Source organism: Podarcis filfolensis, assembly GCF_964270895.1.
Source record: "Podarcis filfolensis genome assembly, chromosome: 17".
Lineage (NCBI taxonomy): Eukaryota > Metazoa > Chordata > Lepidosauria > Squamata > Lacertidae > Podarcis > Podarcis filfolensis.
In genome coordinates this window covers 16,604,622-16,621,698 of record NC_139621.1, presented here as the reverse complement: position 1 = coordinate 16,621,698, position 17,077 = coordinate 16,604,622, and the positions used below count along the sequence as shown (strand labels likewise).

The following is a 17,077-nucleotide window of genomic DNA, read 5'->3' as shown; positions in this document are numbered from 1 at the left end:
AATTTTTGCCCAAAACCCTTAAACAAAATATTCATGACTGTGTGAATTTATTTACCCTAATGGGGGGTCTGCTTGAGAGTCTTGCCACACAAATGACTGTACTGTTGAAATGGCGACGAGATCGCACCGTGCCTATTTATTCTGAATGTTTGTAGGTGATGCCAATAAAGGTTTGATGATGATGATATTTTCTTTTCTTTTAATCTCTGTCTCACTTCTTGATCGTGAAGAGAGCAAGTTATGATTATTTTTTCCAGCTCCGTTAAAAAATACAATCATCACACATTGCACACATAGTACTGTATGCATCAACGTTTTATTATGTATTTTGTGTTTTCGTTTTGTATTTTTATGCTGTGAACTGCCCCGAGATCTTTGGATGAAGGGTGCTACACAAATTTAATAAACGAATAAATATAAATGCTCCAGATTTCCTTAAGAAACGAGCACATTTGTGGTTTTATATTCCGATTTTATTCTCTGAACCGCCCTGAGATCTATGGTTATAGGGTGGCATGTAAATTCAATAAATAAAATAATAATAATAAATACTTACAATATTATACAGCAGAAATAAAGTATTGCATGGTTCTATGATTCTATGGCATTACATATATAATAAATGCAATGTTTTGCAAATAATTTTGCATATAATTAGTTAGGCTTTTTTAAAAATAAGCACTCACTATGCACAAGCAGCTCAGACTTAAGAGGCAGTCTTAAGATTAAGTCAAAGCGTAATATATTTATTTCATAAATATACTGCTTGATTGTAGGGGGGGAAACCTCAAAATGGGTTTTAATTGGGTCAGAACTGCTGAATTCAGTGCATAAATCATCTGAGCGAATTCCTCCTCTTTCTATATAATCTTGTTGGCTTCAGTTTCCTCAGAAAATGAACTTTTGGTTTGCAGTCCTTTTAACAATACAGAGTGCTTTCTGTCCTTTAAAAAATAAAAAAATCAATGTGTTATTCAGGATAACTGAATAGGCAAGTGGCTATTTTCTCCATGAAAGCTTTGCAAGGGAAGCCCAGAAACACGAGGGCGATATTAGTTTTGTCAGAAAGGCGAGGCCAAAGATGTTGCAAATTAAATTGCATTCAAGTGCCTTGGGAAGTAAATGGGTAGCTGACGTAAAGGATTCGCAATGGGCCGTGGGTTTTACATCCAGCTCCCTGTTTCTAATTTAATCCTGTTTGGTAGCGATCAAGAAAATTTTGGAATCAAAAGCCAGCTAATACCTGTGAAATGATTTGATGGTCTCAGGCCCTTCCTGGCACACAGGTATCCATACCCCTGTTGCTACTGTTGGGGCAGAAGCCAATAATTGATGGGCTGTGACAATTGGATTTATCGATTCGAGGATTGTCTGAGTCAAGGAAAGACATCAGGTTACTTACCTCGCTAGATCTCCATGACAAATCTCTGAATTGGAGGTCCTCTATCTAGTCAGGCGTCCCATGCTAAGGCTGGAAGGTTCGGCGACTATATGGCTTTCAAAAACCATCAGCGAATCGCATTTTTTTAAAGGTGCATCATTTGAAGAAAAAAACCACATTGTTATTTGCTCCATTGCTTTTAGGGCACAGGAGATGGGGACCTGCAGCCAGGGGCGGAGGAAGGGGGGTACGGGTTACCTTCAAAGGTAGCCCCACATAGAACGCATTGCAGTAGTCCAAGTGGGAGTTAACTAGAGCATGCACCACTCTGGCGAGACAGTCCGCAGGCAGGTAGGGTCTCAGCCTGTGTACCAGATGGAGCTGGCAAACAGCTGCCCTGGACACAGAACTGACCTGTGTCTCCATGGACAGCTGTGAGTCCAAAATGACCCTAGACTTACTCCCAGTGTGTACAAGATTGCACCCTAAACCCCTTGCCTAAATATCTCCTATAGCATCAGTGGGGCTTGAAAATTATCAAGAGGGCATGACTACTCAGAAGCAGGCTTACTCTTGGGTAAGCAGGTAAAGCTAGAGGAGACTCTTGAGAGTCCCATGGACTGCAAGAAGATCAAACCTAGCCATTCTTAAGCAAATCAGCCCTGAGTGCTCACTGGAAGGACAGATCCTGAAGCTGAGGCTCCAAGACTTTGGCCACCTCATGAGAAGAGAAGACTCCCTGGAAAAGACCCTGATGTTGGGAAAGATGGAGGGCACAAGGAGAAGGGGACGACAGAGGACGAGATGGTTGGATAGTGTCTTCGAAGCTACAAACATGAGTCTGACTAAACTGCGGGAGGCAGTGGAAGACAGAAGTGCCTGGCGTGCTCTGGTCCATGGGGTCACAAAGAGTCGGACACGACTAAACAACTCAACAACAACAAGCAGGTAAAGGATTGCAGCCTAAATTCTCCAGGATTGTGCATTGCAGTTATATTTACACCAAGCTGAACATTTATGGCGTAAGATGTTTTCTTCAGAAGCATTTTCCTGGAGGCACATGTTGTTTTCTTGTTACGTTTTTTAATCTATCCGTGAGATACCTTATGAAAACTTTAGCCTAATGAACAAAATAGAGATATTGTAAATAAATAAGAAAAATGTAGCAGTCACCTGTTTTCTTGACTGAAGGATATATATTTTTCCAGACACTGTTAAAATGTTGATGTCCAAGAGCAGTGAAAACAGCTGGTTAGGTTTCATTACGCAGTACGCTTGTGAAGATGCTACTGTCCCTCCCCATTTGTTCTGCCTCAGCAGGGGTCCTCCGCTCTGATTACTTTTAATTGCGGGACCCAGGATACCAGCCTCAAAGACAATCATTTAGTTTGTTTAGCAGATAAGCCTCCTAATGAGCAATTAAAATAATCAACACTCAAGCAATAATTTAAAACCCGGCAAAATGCCCCATTGGAAAACTTTTTTTTTTTTTAACGTTCCTGCAGTTTTAGCAAAGCGAGTGCACTCTTAAGAACTTTCCAGTATTCCCTTTAGCTCACAACCACAGGGAAAACTATAGTTGATAAGTGCTAATGGTTTAATTGGGGAAATGCTAAGCCCTTCAGCAACCTTATCATCTGTATATACATAATTGCATTTTCAAGTGCACCCACACCATTATGTCGAAAGCATTAGAGCGCCACCCAAGAATTCTGAGAACTGTAGTTTGCTCAGGGTGGGTGCTGACCTCACAGAGATACAATTCCCAGTGACCTGGACAAACGACATTTCTTAGAATTCCCCATGACTGTTTAAACTAGTACAGGAGGCCTTGCATTGGCCCTTTCTGGCAGGAAGTTCAAGTCCTCTTAGTCCTCTTTGTTATATACTGAAGTTCTCACCCTGGGCCAGCAGGGGGATACTGTAGATAGTTATGCAAATAAGGGATCGAAAGTGACATTCAGTGATTGGATAGTTTTAGAAAATTGTTACAGTTACGTTGTACTGGAGGTCTATATAAGCAGGCTGACTGAACCCTTCAGTTCAGTTCTGTTCTGGCCTGTGAATAAACAAGAGCTGTTTGAAGAATCGCTGTGTCGTCTGATATGTTCACCCACAACTTAACACTCTTGTCCTTAATTGAAATTGAAATACTTTATTGTCACTTGTACAACTTGTATACAGTGAGATTACACGAGCAGCCCTCACTCAGCTCTCTTAGTCTTAATTCCCTCATTTACTGACGCACACCCACCAAACCCGAAAGTCAGTTGCCCTGTTGTTATCTTTTCATTCAGCTCTTCATTCAGTTCTTTACCCTGTTGGTGCGACTAATCAGGCTTCTATATCTTCTGTCTGAGGGCAGGAGATCAAGAAACTGCCAGCCAGGGTGTGAATCATCGCTGAGAATTTTCCTCACTGTCCTGAGGCAACGTTCTTCCGCTATTTCATCCAGCGGATTCACGGGACAGCCCATAATATCTTGTGCTGTATTCACCACCCTCTGTAGGCATTTCCTTTCACATGATGTCAAACCTGCGTACCACACCGTGATGCAGTATGAAACATCAAACACATCAGCCTTAATAATAATAATAATAATAATTAATAATAATAATAACTATTGTTATTTATTATTTATACCCTGCCCATCTGGCTGGGTTTTCCCAGCCACTCTGGGCAGCTCCCAACAGATAATTAAAAGCACAATAAAACGTCAAACATTAAAAACTTCCCTAAACAGGGCTGCCTTCAGGTGTCTTCTAAAAGTCAGACAGTTCTTTATTTCCTTGACATCTGGGAGGAGGGCGTTCCACAAGGCGGGCACCACTACTGAATATTGTGCGTTCTTACTTACAACCATGATTCTGAACACAGGACTTTTGCTGCATATTTAAGATGGCAGTGGGCAGGTTGTGTGGAGCATTGAAGAATCTCCCACTCCTGAAACCTGATTGGCTTAAGATTGCAGGAAGAGCCTCTGTGTGTGAGATAAAGGTTCCATCTTCCCCAATCCCCTGCTTCCCATGGTGTCCAGCCAAGTAACTTCTGCAATATTCCCAGGCAGGGTGTGTAAGCAACAGCCCTTCTTGTTTGCACCTGGTATTCGGGAGGCATTTCTGCCCCTGAACATAAGAGGTTTCCATCCAGGTGTCGTGGCTAACAGCCATCATGACGACCTTTCTGCGCTATGCACTCAAAGAAGATTCACGCCACTTTAAACAGTCACGGCTTCTTCCAAAGAATCCCAGGCACTGCAGTCTGTTAAGGTTGTCCATGTGCTACAGCAGTGATGGGCAGCTTGTGGAAGAAAACTATTATTATTATTTTTCTTTTCTTTTTTATTTGCATTTTCAAGAACAGGAACAGAGAGCATCTTTAACCCCCCTCCCCCTCCCTCACTTACAACTTCGTACCAAATGCAGCGTGTATACATATACCAGCCCTTGAAGCTGTCCCAGAAACTCCAGCGGGTGCAGAATGCTGCAGCGAGGCTCCTCACGGGGTCTCTGCCATGGGAGCATATTCACCCAGTGCTTTTCAAGCTGCACTGGCTCCCGGTGGAGTACAGGGTCAGATTTAAGGTGCTGCTTTTGACCTTTAAAGCCCTTAACGGCCTAGGACCTTCGTACCTACGGGACCGCCTCTCCTGGTATGCCCCACAGAGAGCCTGAAGGTCCATAAATAGCAACACCCTAGTGGTCCTGGGCCCTAAGGAAGTTAGATTGGCTTCAACCAGAGCCAGGGCCTTTTCAACACTGGCTCCGGCCTGGTGGAACACTCTGCCTCATGAGACCAGGGCCCTGCAGGATCTGTTTTCCTTCCGCTGGGCCTGTAAGACAGAGTTGTTGCGCCTGGCCTTTGGCTTGGAGCAGTGGCGTAGCGTGGGGGGTGCAGGGGGGGCGGGCCGCACCGGGCGCAACATCTGGGGTTAGGGCAAATCCATGGGTTAGGGGGCGCAAATCCACGGGTTAGGGGGCGCAAATCCATGGGTTAGGGGGCGCAAATTACTTGCCTTGCCCCGGGTGCTGACAACCCACGCTACGCCACTGGCTTGGAGCCAATTTGATTCCCTCCCCCTCTTTCTTTTTTCTTTTTCCTTTCTCCTCCTGTGATGAGGCTGCATTTTAATATTTTAATGTTTCAATATTTTAATGTTGTATTTTAATCTTGCTTTTAGGTTGTATTCATTCAACTTGTTTTTATTATTGCTTGTTAGCCGCCCTGAGCCCGGCCTTGGCTGGGGAGGGCAGGGTATAAATAAAAATTATTATTATTATTATTATTATTATTATTATTATTATTATTATTATTATATCACTTCCCTTCCACCCTTTTCATGGTTCCTTTGCTATTCCTCTTCTCCACGTAATCCACATCTTTTTAATCATCCAATTTGTTATCTATTAAAAACTCTTTATCTCTGCCGGATTCACTCGAGACCTGCTAAGCTATGTATTTGTCTATACTAGTTCTTAAAATATTCAATAAACATTGTCCACCCCGCCTTATATTCCTTATCTTCATTTTCTCTTATCCTGTTCATCAGACCAGTCAGTTCAGAATACTCGAATATTTTACAATGCCTTTCTTCCGTAGTGGGTACTAGACTTGTTCTCCAACTTTGTGCCAGTAAGGGTCTTGCTGCAGCGGTGGTGTATAGTAATAAACTCTTTTGTTTTGGGGGGGACCTCTGTTGTTACCATCCCCAAGAGGAAAAACTCAGGTGTTTGGGGAAAGTTTTTTTAAGAATTTTTAAAAATTCATTGTATATAGTTTCCCAACATTCCTTAATTATTTTACAGGACCACCACATTGGGGGTGGGGGTGGGAATCATTTTCATTACACTTCCAACATATACCTTTTTTCTTTTTTGGATATTTTCACCAATCTGTTGGGTTGTTAAATACCATGTGTGGGCCATTTTCGTCATATTTTCTTTCATCGCAAAACATGCCATGAAATTCATCTTCATCTTCCACAACTTTCCCCATAATTCATAATCAATCTTGTGACCCACATCTTGTGCTTGATTTCACAAATTTCTCTTTAGTTTCCCACTCCAAGAGCAGTTTGTACATTTTTTATAATACTTTTACATTTGTATGTAATAGGTCTTTGGTAAGCTGATACTTTTGTTCCGCAAAGCCATTTTTCCTATCTATCTTAAGCAATTCGTTAATCTGATGTAGCTATGGAAGAAAATTATGAATGAAACCGACACACATTTCAGTATCAAAGTGAGCAGTGTGGGGCTGACAGTCAGGTACAGATAATTTGCGGCACATTGCAACGGAAAGACGTGGCTTCTAATAAAATGGCGAGACAAAACTCCAGCTTTTCTAAAAGAGCAACTGCATACATCATACTCTTTCTCCCCGGGGAAGGAGAAGTTGGCAGTGTGAGCTGACTGGCAGCTTGTCTTGGCTTCAACTCAGCCAACTCACACCTCCTGGAAAAAATTAACTGTGCAGGCAAATGAAGAATAAATGAAGCAGGCTGTAGCATTTCCTGCACCAGCTTGGTGTGAACCATTGCTCCAGTTTTGAACACTATGTTGTTGTTTAGTCGTTTAGTCGTGTCCGACTCTTCGTGACCCCATGGACCAGAGCACGCCAGGCACTCCTGTCTTCCACTGCCTCCCACAGTTTGGTCAAACTCATGCTGGTAGCTTCGAGAACACTGTCCAGCCATCTCGTCCTCTGTTGTCCCCTTCTCCTTGTGCCCTCCATCTTTCCCAACATCAGGGTCTTTTCCAAGGAGTCTTCTTTTCTCATGAGGTGGCCAAAGTATTGGAGCCTCAGCTTCAGGATCTGTCCTTCCAGTGAGCACTCAGGGCTGATTTGCTTAAGAATGGATAGGTTTGATCTTCCTGCAATCCATGGGACTCTCAAGAGTCTCCTCCAGCACCATAATTCAAAAACATCAATTCTTCGGCAATCAGCCTTCTTTATGGTCCAGCTCTCACTTCCATACATCACTACTGGGAAAACCATAGCTTTTACTATACAGACCTTTGTTGGCAAGGTGATGTCTCTACTTTTTAAGAGACATCACCTTGGTGGTGTCTCTACTTTTAAGAGACATCACAAGGTGATGTCTCTACTTTTTAAGAACACTATAGTTAGAACCAGTTGGAAGAGAGCTGTTCAAAGGTAGACTGTGCCATGGAGGAAAATGACCCCTTTCGTCACAGGTGACAGCAAGGCCATCTCTTAATTGATCTGGAAATCAAACACAAAACCTAACAGGTGGGACACCCAATTGGGTTTTTCGGGTCCTGCTCTTGGATTCCTCTGCAGATTTCTCTGCTTCATCTGTAAAAGAGGGCTTATGCTATAACAGTCAATGCCTGAAATGTTGGTTCACGTTTAAGCAACTTAAGAGAGCAGAGACTGTTGTGTTGCATTTGTTTCATACATGCAGAGACTTAAACTATCCTCACTGCAACTCTCTGCTCACTTCCTTCTCCCACTTACGTTAGGGGGAAGCGCTTGCAGAGAAATAAGAGGCAGGTTTCAGCCAGACGATGGCGCTGACCATGGTACTGTTTATAAACTGTCAGTTTTAACCGAAAGCGACAGCAATGTGGGGAGAAGGAAGAGGCCTTCGATTATGTGCTTTTCTTTTTATCAAACTCATTCAATTTGGGATTTTCCCTTCCTAAGAATGCTTTCAGACTATTTTTTCAGGATAAGCCATTGTCTAAATATGTTCATAATCTATGTCCATAGACGGATCGATCCTGTTGGAGTTCACCAAGTTATTTTTCCTAATATTTACAAAATGCATCACTAATCACCAGGCTAAGATAGTTTTGTGAGAATAAAGGTTGCTATAATTTCTCAAGGAGCTTTGCATTTACAGTGGTACCTCGGGTTAAGTACTTAATTCGTTCTGGAGGTGCCGCGCCGCTGAAGCACGATTTCTGTTCTTATCCTGAAGCAAAGTTCTTAACCTGAAGCACTATTTCTGGGTTAGCGGAGTCTGTAACCTGAAGCGTATGTAACCTGAAGCGTATGTAACCTGAGGTACCACTGTAATGGACTCTCGTTCCACCCCTTTGCATGTAATATTCAACCAGGCTAAGGTTTACCCTTCTGGATAAAATGCTGAACTAATGGCTGGCAACTCTTGTCTGTGGTTGACTTTAACTGGATCAAAAAATATAATCCCAGCTCTTATTGGTTTGGGTTTGCTTGTCAAACAAAAAACACACACCTCCTTTCATTGGTTTCTTAAATTGCAATGAATGTGAGCGGCCACAAGATGGAGATCGCTGGCTTTAGAAGCTAATTTGGTTAAAGAAAGATTTCCACAGAGCTATGAAATGAAGAAGTCCGCAGTGTAAGGGCGAATCTGGGCATTCATGAGGAAGTTTAATAAATGTATCACAACAGCTGTACACCAGGAACAAATATTCAGGTTAATAACCCACATTTTTCAACTGGCCCAAAAAGTCAGAGCAAAACTTGTGAATAGGGATATAAACGTAGGAATATAAACAGATTTAACCCTAGGTTCTCCGTAAACATGAAGTGCCCTGTGGGTAAGAGAAACACCATATTCTGGACTTGTTTACCCCCCAGGAGGCCTGACTTTAAGATGACAGCATGGTAGCTATTCTGCTACACATGAAATTCAGTCCCAGAATCAGTTTGTCTGCAAATGATTTTATAGGGGAGGGAGAGACAGATGAACAAAATATTGCTAATACATCGCCACCACTAAGTGAAAGTTTCCAAAACCATGTTCTGCTCAAACATAAGAAAGCTCTAGCCTGTAGATCACCAGTGGGCTATTTTTATTTTTATTTTAGTTTTTCAATAGACAGAAAAGATGGGGAAATAAGCAAGCTTCATGAATACCCCTGCACAAACTATTCCACTGACTTTTTCAAGCTCTTTAAGAGACACAGAACATATAAGATGTATCCCTAATCTTTGTCTCAGAAGCTTATGTAAGATGTGGTACACGTAACACGATAAAGAGATTTGTTTTTTCAAAACGCATTGTAAACAAAAATGCTTAGTCTGTTTCATAAAACCTCTTTTTTTCATCACACCCTGGGAAATCACCATAGATGGAGAGATGGCTTTCATCCTACTCTGGAGATGGGTTAGATTCCTTATGTGCATATATTTTACTTTCAGGTAACTTTTGCAGGCCTTGCTATCTCTTTATCTCTCTGTATGGATGACAGAGTGAACGCCAAAAATGCAGAAAACTGATTGCTTTCATCAAAGAGTCCTGACAATCCCTTAACATGAACAGTGCTGGATTTATGTATAAATTAAACAAGCTATAGCTTAGGGCCCCACTCCCTTGGGGGGGCCCCAAAACATTTAAAGGAAAAAACCTGGATGCACATTTCCAAAATATAAGATAAAAAACAAATAAAACATACAGCACAGTGTTTTGTGTTGTGTAGGGTCCTATTTTGTTATGTGCAAATGGTTTTAGATACCTATGAAGTCCATAAATTACCATATAGCATATATTCAACACAAAAAACAGTGACAATTTGTTGTTGGCAAAGGACAGCTGGACATATAAAGGTCCCCATTACCTTCAGTAGCTTAGGGCCTCATCAAACCTAAATCCAGCCCTGAACATGAATACTCTGCAAGTACAGTATATTCTCTGTATAGTCAACAGTCATTGACAATATTCACTTCTGTAAAGTCATAATTTTGGACCTAGGCATTTACGGTATATAGAAGTTTCTGCCAAATGCTCAAATAACTCCCCACCCTACACAATTATGCAAGCAGAAACCATTTTTTTTAACTGCACCCTATCCCGCACAATCAGAGCAGTCACTTTTACCCATTTCAAATCTACCTATCATTGCGTTCATCAGCCATTTAAGGCATGGCACACTTATCTGAAAGCAACTCTGAGCAGACATGGTTTCTATCCAGGCAGCTTACTGGGCTACACATGCTAAGCTTCGGAAGCATAAATTCTTCATGTACCTTCAGATCCTGTTCTGACAATGTATAAATAGTGCTTAGCACACTTGCTGCATTTGGATGAAATATGATATGGCCTCATTAGTTCTCTCCTACCCTCTCTCCTCTGGCACAACTGAGAAAAGGAGATCGGAAGACTTAAGTTTTGTTTTTAACTAGATGCAGTTTAGTGTTATGTACACACCTAAACAAACGATGGTTAGTCTTAACAATGGTTTGCTAAAACATGTCAGATGAAGACCATGGTCTATGATGTTGTCTTGTTTGAAGAAACCAACTGGAAGATTAACCAGCTGAGGGTTCAGACTCATACCTAAACTGAAGTTAGTTAAAACTGAAGTGAAAGAGGACCAAAACATGAGGCTGATTCACACAATGCTAAACCTAAACTGAGCACTGCATCCAAACCAGGCCATTCTTGTATTTTTTTTCATGTTGGGGAACCAAAACCCACAACATAAAAGAGTGCTTATGCACTGCTCTCAATAACCATACATTTAAGATCCTTTTTTTGAATCAAGTGTCTGTATTTGGGGGAAAATATTCCAATTTAAAAACACTGAACATATCAAATATCTAGGGAAAAGACAACAGGGAGTTCAACAGCAAATATGCATTGGATTTCTTCCACGTTTCAACTTGGATCTTCACTCACAACCTCTTAAATGTCACTTTATTTATTTTTTTCTTCCCCAAAAGTATAAACATGGAAAATATGTATACAAAAGCTCATCTTTAAAATCAGTGCTCATTTTAAATTATCTCTTAACAGCTGGTATTCTGGATTTTTCTCAGCTTTCAATCTGTTTTGTGTCAAAATAACGAATCCCATTAAATCCTTCTTAAAAAATAATAATAATAAAGCATTAGAAACTACTGATTAGCTAGAGGGGTAACAGTGTTAGTCTGTTGCAGCAAAAAAGACTAAAGGGACTTTGCTAGTTTAAGTTGCCACAAGATTCTTTGTTCTTTTTTGCTTATTCGCTCTTCATAAGCAGAAGGCACTTCTTGGAACTTGGGCTTGTATCCAGAGCAGCACTAAATAACCATCAAATAGCAAAAGGATTTCCATTTGTGCAATGGGACTTTCTTCCTTTCTGCTCCCCCTGTGCCATCCCCAAATCTGCTCTGGAGTGTTGCGGGGAAACCCAGAATAGATTTAAACGGTGTGCTGGGAAGGAGGAGAAGGGGCGGGGGAGTCCCATTGCACAAGTGAAAACCTTGTAAAAAGGTAAAGGTAAAGGACCCCGGACGGTTAAGTCCAGTCAAAGGCGACTATGGGGTTACGGCACTCATCTCGCTTTCAGGCCGAAGGAGCCGGCATTTGACCACAGACAGCTTTCCAGGTCATGTGGCCAGCAGGACTAAACTGCTTCTGGCGCAACAGAACACCGTGACGGAAACCTGAGTGCATGGAAACAGTGTTTACCTTCCTGCCGGAGCGGTACCTATTTATCTACTTGCACTGATGTGCTTTCAAACTGCTAGGTAGGCAGGAGCTGGGACAGAGCAACAGGAGCTCACCCCATTGTGCGGATTCGAACTGCCAACCTTCTGATCGGCAAGCCCAAGAGGCTTGGTGGTTTAGACCACAGCGCCACCCGCATCCCTTGAAAACCTTGTGCTGATGCGGCAGCTACTTGAGAGCTGCAGTGGATACAAGCCACAGGGTCCAAAAGCAATGACAACCCACTTAAATAAGTACTACCAAAAAAAATCAAGGGTTGATGAATATACTATTTGTGTTCTTCATTCAGTCTAGTGTAGATCTTGCTACTGACAACTGCGTCTTTGTTAGGGAAGTAAGATGCATCTTTGATCATTCCTGAAAAGGAATAGTCCATTGCTGGGTGGAAAGGCAAGGCAGGAAACAGTCCTGTCCTAAGGTAGGATGGCATCATTCCAGGTAAGGCTCTCCCAGGTGGGGAATATGCCACTCTCAAGGGTCCAATCCCCAGTCTAGGGCTTAGACCATAAAGATTCGCCTCATTCCCAAAGGAAGCTGGACTGCTTTGTAGAGGAGAAAAGGCTGATTTATTGCCAAGTGCCCTGACATCGATTCCTAGGAGGCTAAAATCAGAGGCTCGCTGGAGGACGCTGCATCCTGGCAATGGTGAGCTTGCAAGTTCTTGCTTCTGTTCATTCACGTTCAGGATCTGCTCTATAGCTTGGACTATGTCTCCTCTGCAGAAATGCAGGACTCTCTCTAATCTGCTTTGCTTGTGGTCTGGAAAGACCTTGGTAAGGATATCAAGCGGGTCTCTGCGTCTTGAAGTGCTAGAAGTTGGAGGAGGAGGAGGAGGAGAAGGGATGCTGGAAGTGGAAGCAACAAAGTCCTTGAGACGCTCGCTTTCATTCCCCGATTCCATGTCTGACGAAGACAAAGATGCTGAACTATCGGTGCCTTTTAACGAGTCATCGGCCCCTGAAGGACAAATGGTCATCTCTTTACCTGAAATCTGTGGACCAGAAGAGTTCTCTTTAGGGTCTCCAGTAGCTGCAGGGGAAGACTTCAAGGAAGGTATATGCAAGTAGGCTGCAGAGCTTCTTGGTTCGCTGTAGGAAAAGTTGTACTTCTGAATCTTCTCTTCTGCAAAAGAAAATTAGACATGGAATCAAATACTTGTGAGCTTATAAAGCACATCCAATATCCATGTCTCCCTCCTTCTCTCTCACCCCCACCCTTCTGTATTCACAGCTGTGCATCATATACAGCAGGCATGTCCAAAGCCCGTCTCAGGGGCCTAATCCAGCAGATTATCTCCTCGGGTAAAATCCGAAAAACAACTCAAATCCTAAAAAAAGGTCAACAACTTGAGTTGACCCTCATGCATGTTCCTTTGAAAAAAGTTTGGGCACCCCCGATACAGAGGAATTAAAGTGACCACATATCTTTCTCTTTTTTACTGGCATTATATATATGCAATGCAATCCCTTTGGAAATTCTATTCATGAGTTAACATACTTAATAATTAAGCGAATAGCACTAGGAGCACAGCCACACTTACACATGTTGGATTTTCTACACAACTACCATTTATTGGCCCAGCACTGTATCCATTTATTCTGCACATATGGCAAGACACCCAAGCAGGGCTTCCCACGCATGCAAGTGCAGCCATGCAACCTGCGCTCTTACTGCAGCTGGAAGTATAAACGTGAAAACATGAAATGCCCACTGAGATCTACACAGGTAACGACTCGTTTTAAAAAACTAAACCAAGGATGAGAATCTGCCTTGCAAATAATAAAAATTATTAATACCAGCCCCCATTGCCTGCAAAAGAAGACAATAGCATTCCCACTTTATTTTCATGTAGGTCCTACTAGAGAAATTCCTGGTGGTTTGCACCTTTAGCCACTACGATTTCCTGTATGAGGGACAGTCTACAGTAGGGTTTGTAAAAAAAAAAAAGCGCTCAACAGTTTCGGGGTCCGGATTTTTACTTCTTGAAATACGGCAACCCTATGGATCCAACTTACTTGGCCTAAACAATGTTGACCTGAATGTCAGTACAGTGGTACCTCGGGTTAAGTATTTAATTCGTTCCAGAGGTCCGAACTTAACCTGAAACTGTTCTTAACCTGAAGCACCACTTTAGCTAATGGGGCCTCCTGCTGCTGCCGCGCCACCGGAGCACGATTTCTGTTCTCATCCTGAAGCAAAGTTCTTAACCTGAAGCACTATTTCTGGGTTAGCAGAGTCTGTAACCTGAAGCGTATGTAACCTGAGGTACCACTGTAATTTACATCACTGATAGAAAATAGTAACCTCTGGCACTATGCCATAATGAATATACTGTACTATGCATTGTTTTCAGTAATACTGCATACTGTGCAAGGTATTATGGCTTTCCTAATGATAAGCTTTAGAAACCCAATTTCAATATATGATGCTATGTATTTGGGAGTGTCATGGGAAAACTGTAGATGCATTATTATTGAGGCATTTCGTTCTGAATCTGCTAGACAGAGCCAGAGGATGATGACAGGTTGGTGCCCTGCCTCCCCCTCCCACATTAATCCTGCCCCCCCCAGCCCAGCATCAATCCCTGTCCCCACCGGACCCCGCCGCCGTCCATCACCCCCGCAGTCGCACCTGTTCGTCCGCGCGGGACCTCCGGGCAGTGGCCGTGGCGCACGGGCTCCCCTCCTGCGCTCGCGCTCCCCGGTCCGTCTGCGCTCCGTCGAAGGGCAAGGGCCGTCGGCAGCGGCGGCGTCTGGCTCCCGGCGCGGGCCTCGCTCTCCTCGTGCGCCTGCTGCCTCCGCAGCGCCACCTGCGCGGCCATGACCCGCTGCCGCTCGGCGATGAGCGCGCACTTGGCGCACGCACAGTCCCGCCAGCGGCAGAAGCGCTTGTGGCCCTTGAGCGCCGACACCACGCCGTGGTTGCGGCAGCGCGCGCACTTGGGCGTGCGAGGGTAGCCGCCGCCGCGCTCCAGCCCCGACGCCCGCGAGAAGGAGCGGCAGCCGCCGCCGCTGTCCCCCGACGGCGACGGGCCGGCGCTGGCAGCAGCAGCGGCAGCCGCCGCCACGGCAGCCGCCGCTGCGCGCACGAAGAGGCTCGGCGGGCGGAGGAAAGAAGGCGGCATGGGCACCCCCGACGGCACGGGCAGCGCCGGAGAAGAAGGGGGCGCCCTGGGCGAAGAGGCAGAAAGCGCCGGCTGAGGCAGCAGGGGAGAGTTGCCCGTCGCCATGGAGCAGGCGAGACGCGCGTCCTTGCGCGCCAGGCGCACGTCGGAGACTGGAGGGACCCGACGGCCAGAGTCGAGACCTCTCCTGCGCCCGTCGTGCGGGGTCTACACCGTGTGGGCGTGGCCTTCTAGTTGCCACGCCCATTGGCGCGCGGGGAAACTCCCCCGAGGGGAGAGAGAGACGCCCTCGACGGGCGGAGGAGCGGATTGAAAGGCAAAGGAAGCCTTTCGCAGAAATGACTAGGAATCAGGAATTTTGTTGGGGATGGGAAGGCCTTTTGTTAGGGGTGGGGGCAGAACCTCAGTTTGCTATGTATTTTTATTGATTTTGGGGGGCAGCTGCTGCTCCCTGCCTCCCAACATGCCTACGCCCATGCTAGGAATGTTTCTTCAACTTATAGACCAGAGCTTTCCAAATTGTGTGCCGCCCACGACTTTGTGTGTCGGCTGCAGTCGCTCCTCCTCAGAGGCATAGCTAGGGGGATGGGGGACACTGGGTGCCACACTGCGGGGGGTGGCACTTACCCTGGGGCCTGCAGCATGCCCGAGCCACACGTCTCTCCTGGGAGTGATGCTGTGGCTGAGGCACTGCCCGAAAGGACAGTGTGCTGCTTGCATCTGCACACTGCCTCCCTCTCAGGATGCCCGTCAGCTTGCTGGGATGCAGGTGGCACGGTGGTCTAAACCAACAAGGCTCTTGGGCTTGCTGAACGGAAGGTCGGCGGTTCGAATCCCTGCGACGGAGTGAGCTCCCGTTGCTCAGTCCCAGCTCCTGCCAACCTAGCAGTTCAAAAGAATACCAGTGTGAGTAGATAAATAGGTACTGCTGTGGCAGGAAGGTAAACGGCATTTCCGTGTGCTCTGGTTTCCGTCATGGTGTCTCATTGTGCCAGAAGCGGTTTGGTCCTGCTGGCCACATGACCCGGAAAGCTGTCTGTGGACAAATGCCAGCTCCCTCGGCCTGAAAGCAGAGATGAGCGCCGCAACCCCTTAGTCGCCTTTGACGGGACTTAACCATCCAGGGGTTCTTCACCTTTTTTACCTTTGCCCCAGCTTGCCCTGCCCCCAGCCGCCCTGGGTGCCCAAGCTACTAACTACGCCGCTGCTCCCCGCACTCCTCCTGGGGTTGGAAAGGGGTTAGCTTAACCTCCAGTTTCCTATTAAAACTGAATTACTGTATCACAAAATGATGCATGTCTAAAAAGTGTGTCACCACCATGAAAAGATTGGAAAGCTCTGTTGAAGACTTTCTGAGGTTCTCTGTTTATCTTGGGCTTACCCCTTGCCCAGCGCTGAATGAGTACCTGTGATTTGCAGGCGCACGCACAGCGCTTCGTTGGACGTGCCCCAGCTCCCAATATTACTCTCCTCAGCCCCAGGGCAGTAGAGCCAAATGGTCTCAGGGCTGATGTGTTGAAAAGCAAGCAAAGCTCTTCCCTGAAATCACTGCTAATGTTTCTTGAACCTATAGACCAGTGGTTCTCAAACTTTTGGGGGCCAGTTCCCCGTTGGTTCCATAAAGTGGTCACACTATTAAAAAAACATTATTCAGAATAGCGGTTTGCAGAACCCAGTGAGGAAGGCAACAACAATAAAATCCAAATAGCTTGCAGATACTTCATAGGTTTAGGATTTTGTTTATGTTAAGTGATGTATTAATATGTTTAATTATATAAGGTGAAGATTTAAGGATGTTAATGTTTAAGTTAAATTTCATAAAAATTGGGATTTGGAAAACCGTTAAAAGGACATGCAATGAAATTCAACTAAGGGGAAGCAAGGAAGTCACTTAACAAAGTTAATAACTGTAATTTTCAATAAGGTTATGATTTATGTTTGTTATGTTTGTTTGTCTTGTGTGTGTGTGTGTTTGTTTGTTTGTTTGTTTGTTTGTTTGTTTGTAATATTGTGAAAACCAATAAAATTTGGGGGGGGGGGACGACAAAAACAATAAAATCCAAAGCAGTAGCAATTAACTGCACGTTTATTCAAAACTCATCTATTTAATTCAACGTAATGAATGAAC

General features: G+C 44.5%; 1 protein-coding gene and 1 long non-coding RNA gene across 2 annotated transcripts in view; both read right to left on the bottom strand.

The window, feature by feature from the left end:
- LOC310753125 overlaps nt 1-17,077 on the bottom strand; it is a 347,922-nt gene that overhangs the window by 218,229 nt on the left and 112,616 nt on the right. The gene's annotated exons all lie outside the window — the stretch shown is intronic.
- DMRTA1 (DMRT like family A1) lies at nt 9,184-15,426 on the bottom strand. The gene is made up of 2 exons (XM_083593611.1): nt 14,457-15,426; nt 9,184-12,947 (listed from the first exon to the last, which is right to left on the bottom strand). The coding sequence occupies exons 1-2, from the start codon at nt 15,052-15,054 to the stop codon at nt 12,094-12,096; spliced, it is 1,452 nt and encodes a 483-aa protein (XP_083449737.1). The 5' UTR covers nt 15,055-15,426; the 3' UTR covers nt 9,184-12,093.

Coding starts and splice junctions, on each gene's coding strand:
- DMRTA1 (XM_083593611.1), bottom strand. CDS start 15,054: ATGGCGACGGGCAACTCTCCCCTGCTGCCTCAGCCGGCGCTTTCTGCC. Junction 12,948..14,456: donor GGTCCCGCGCGGACGAACAG/GTGCGACTGCGG, acceptor TTTCTTTTGCAG/AAGAGAAGATTCAGAAGTAC.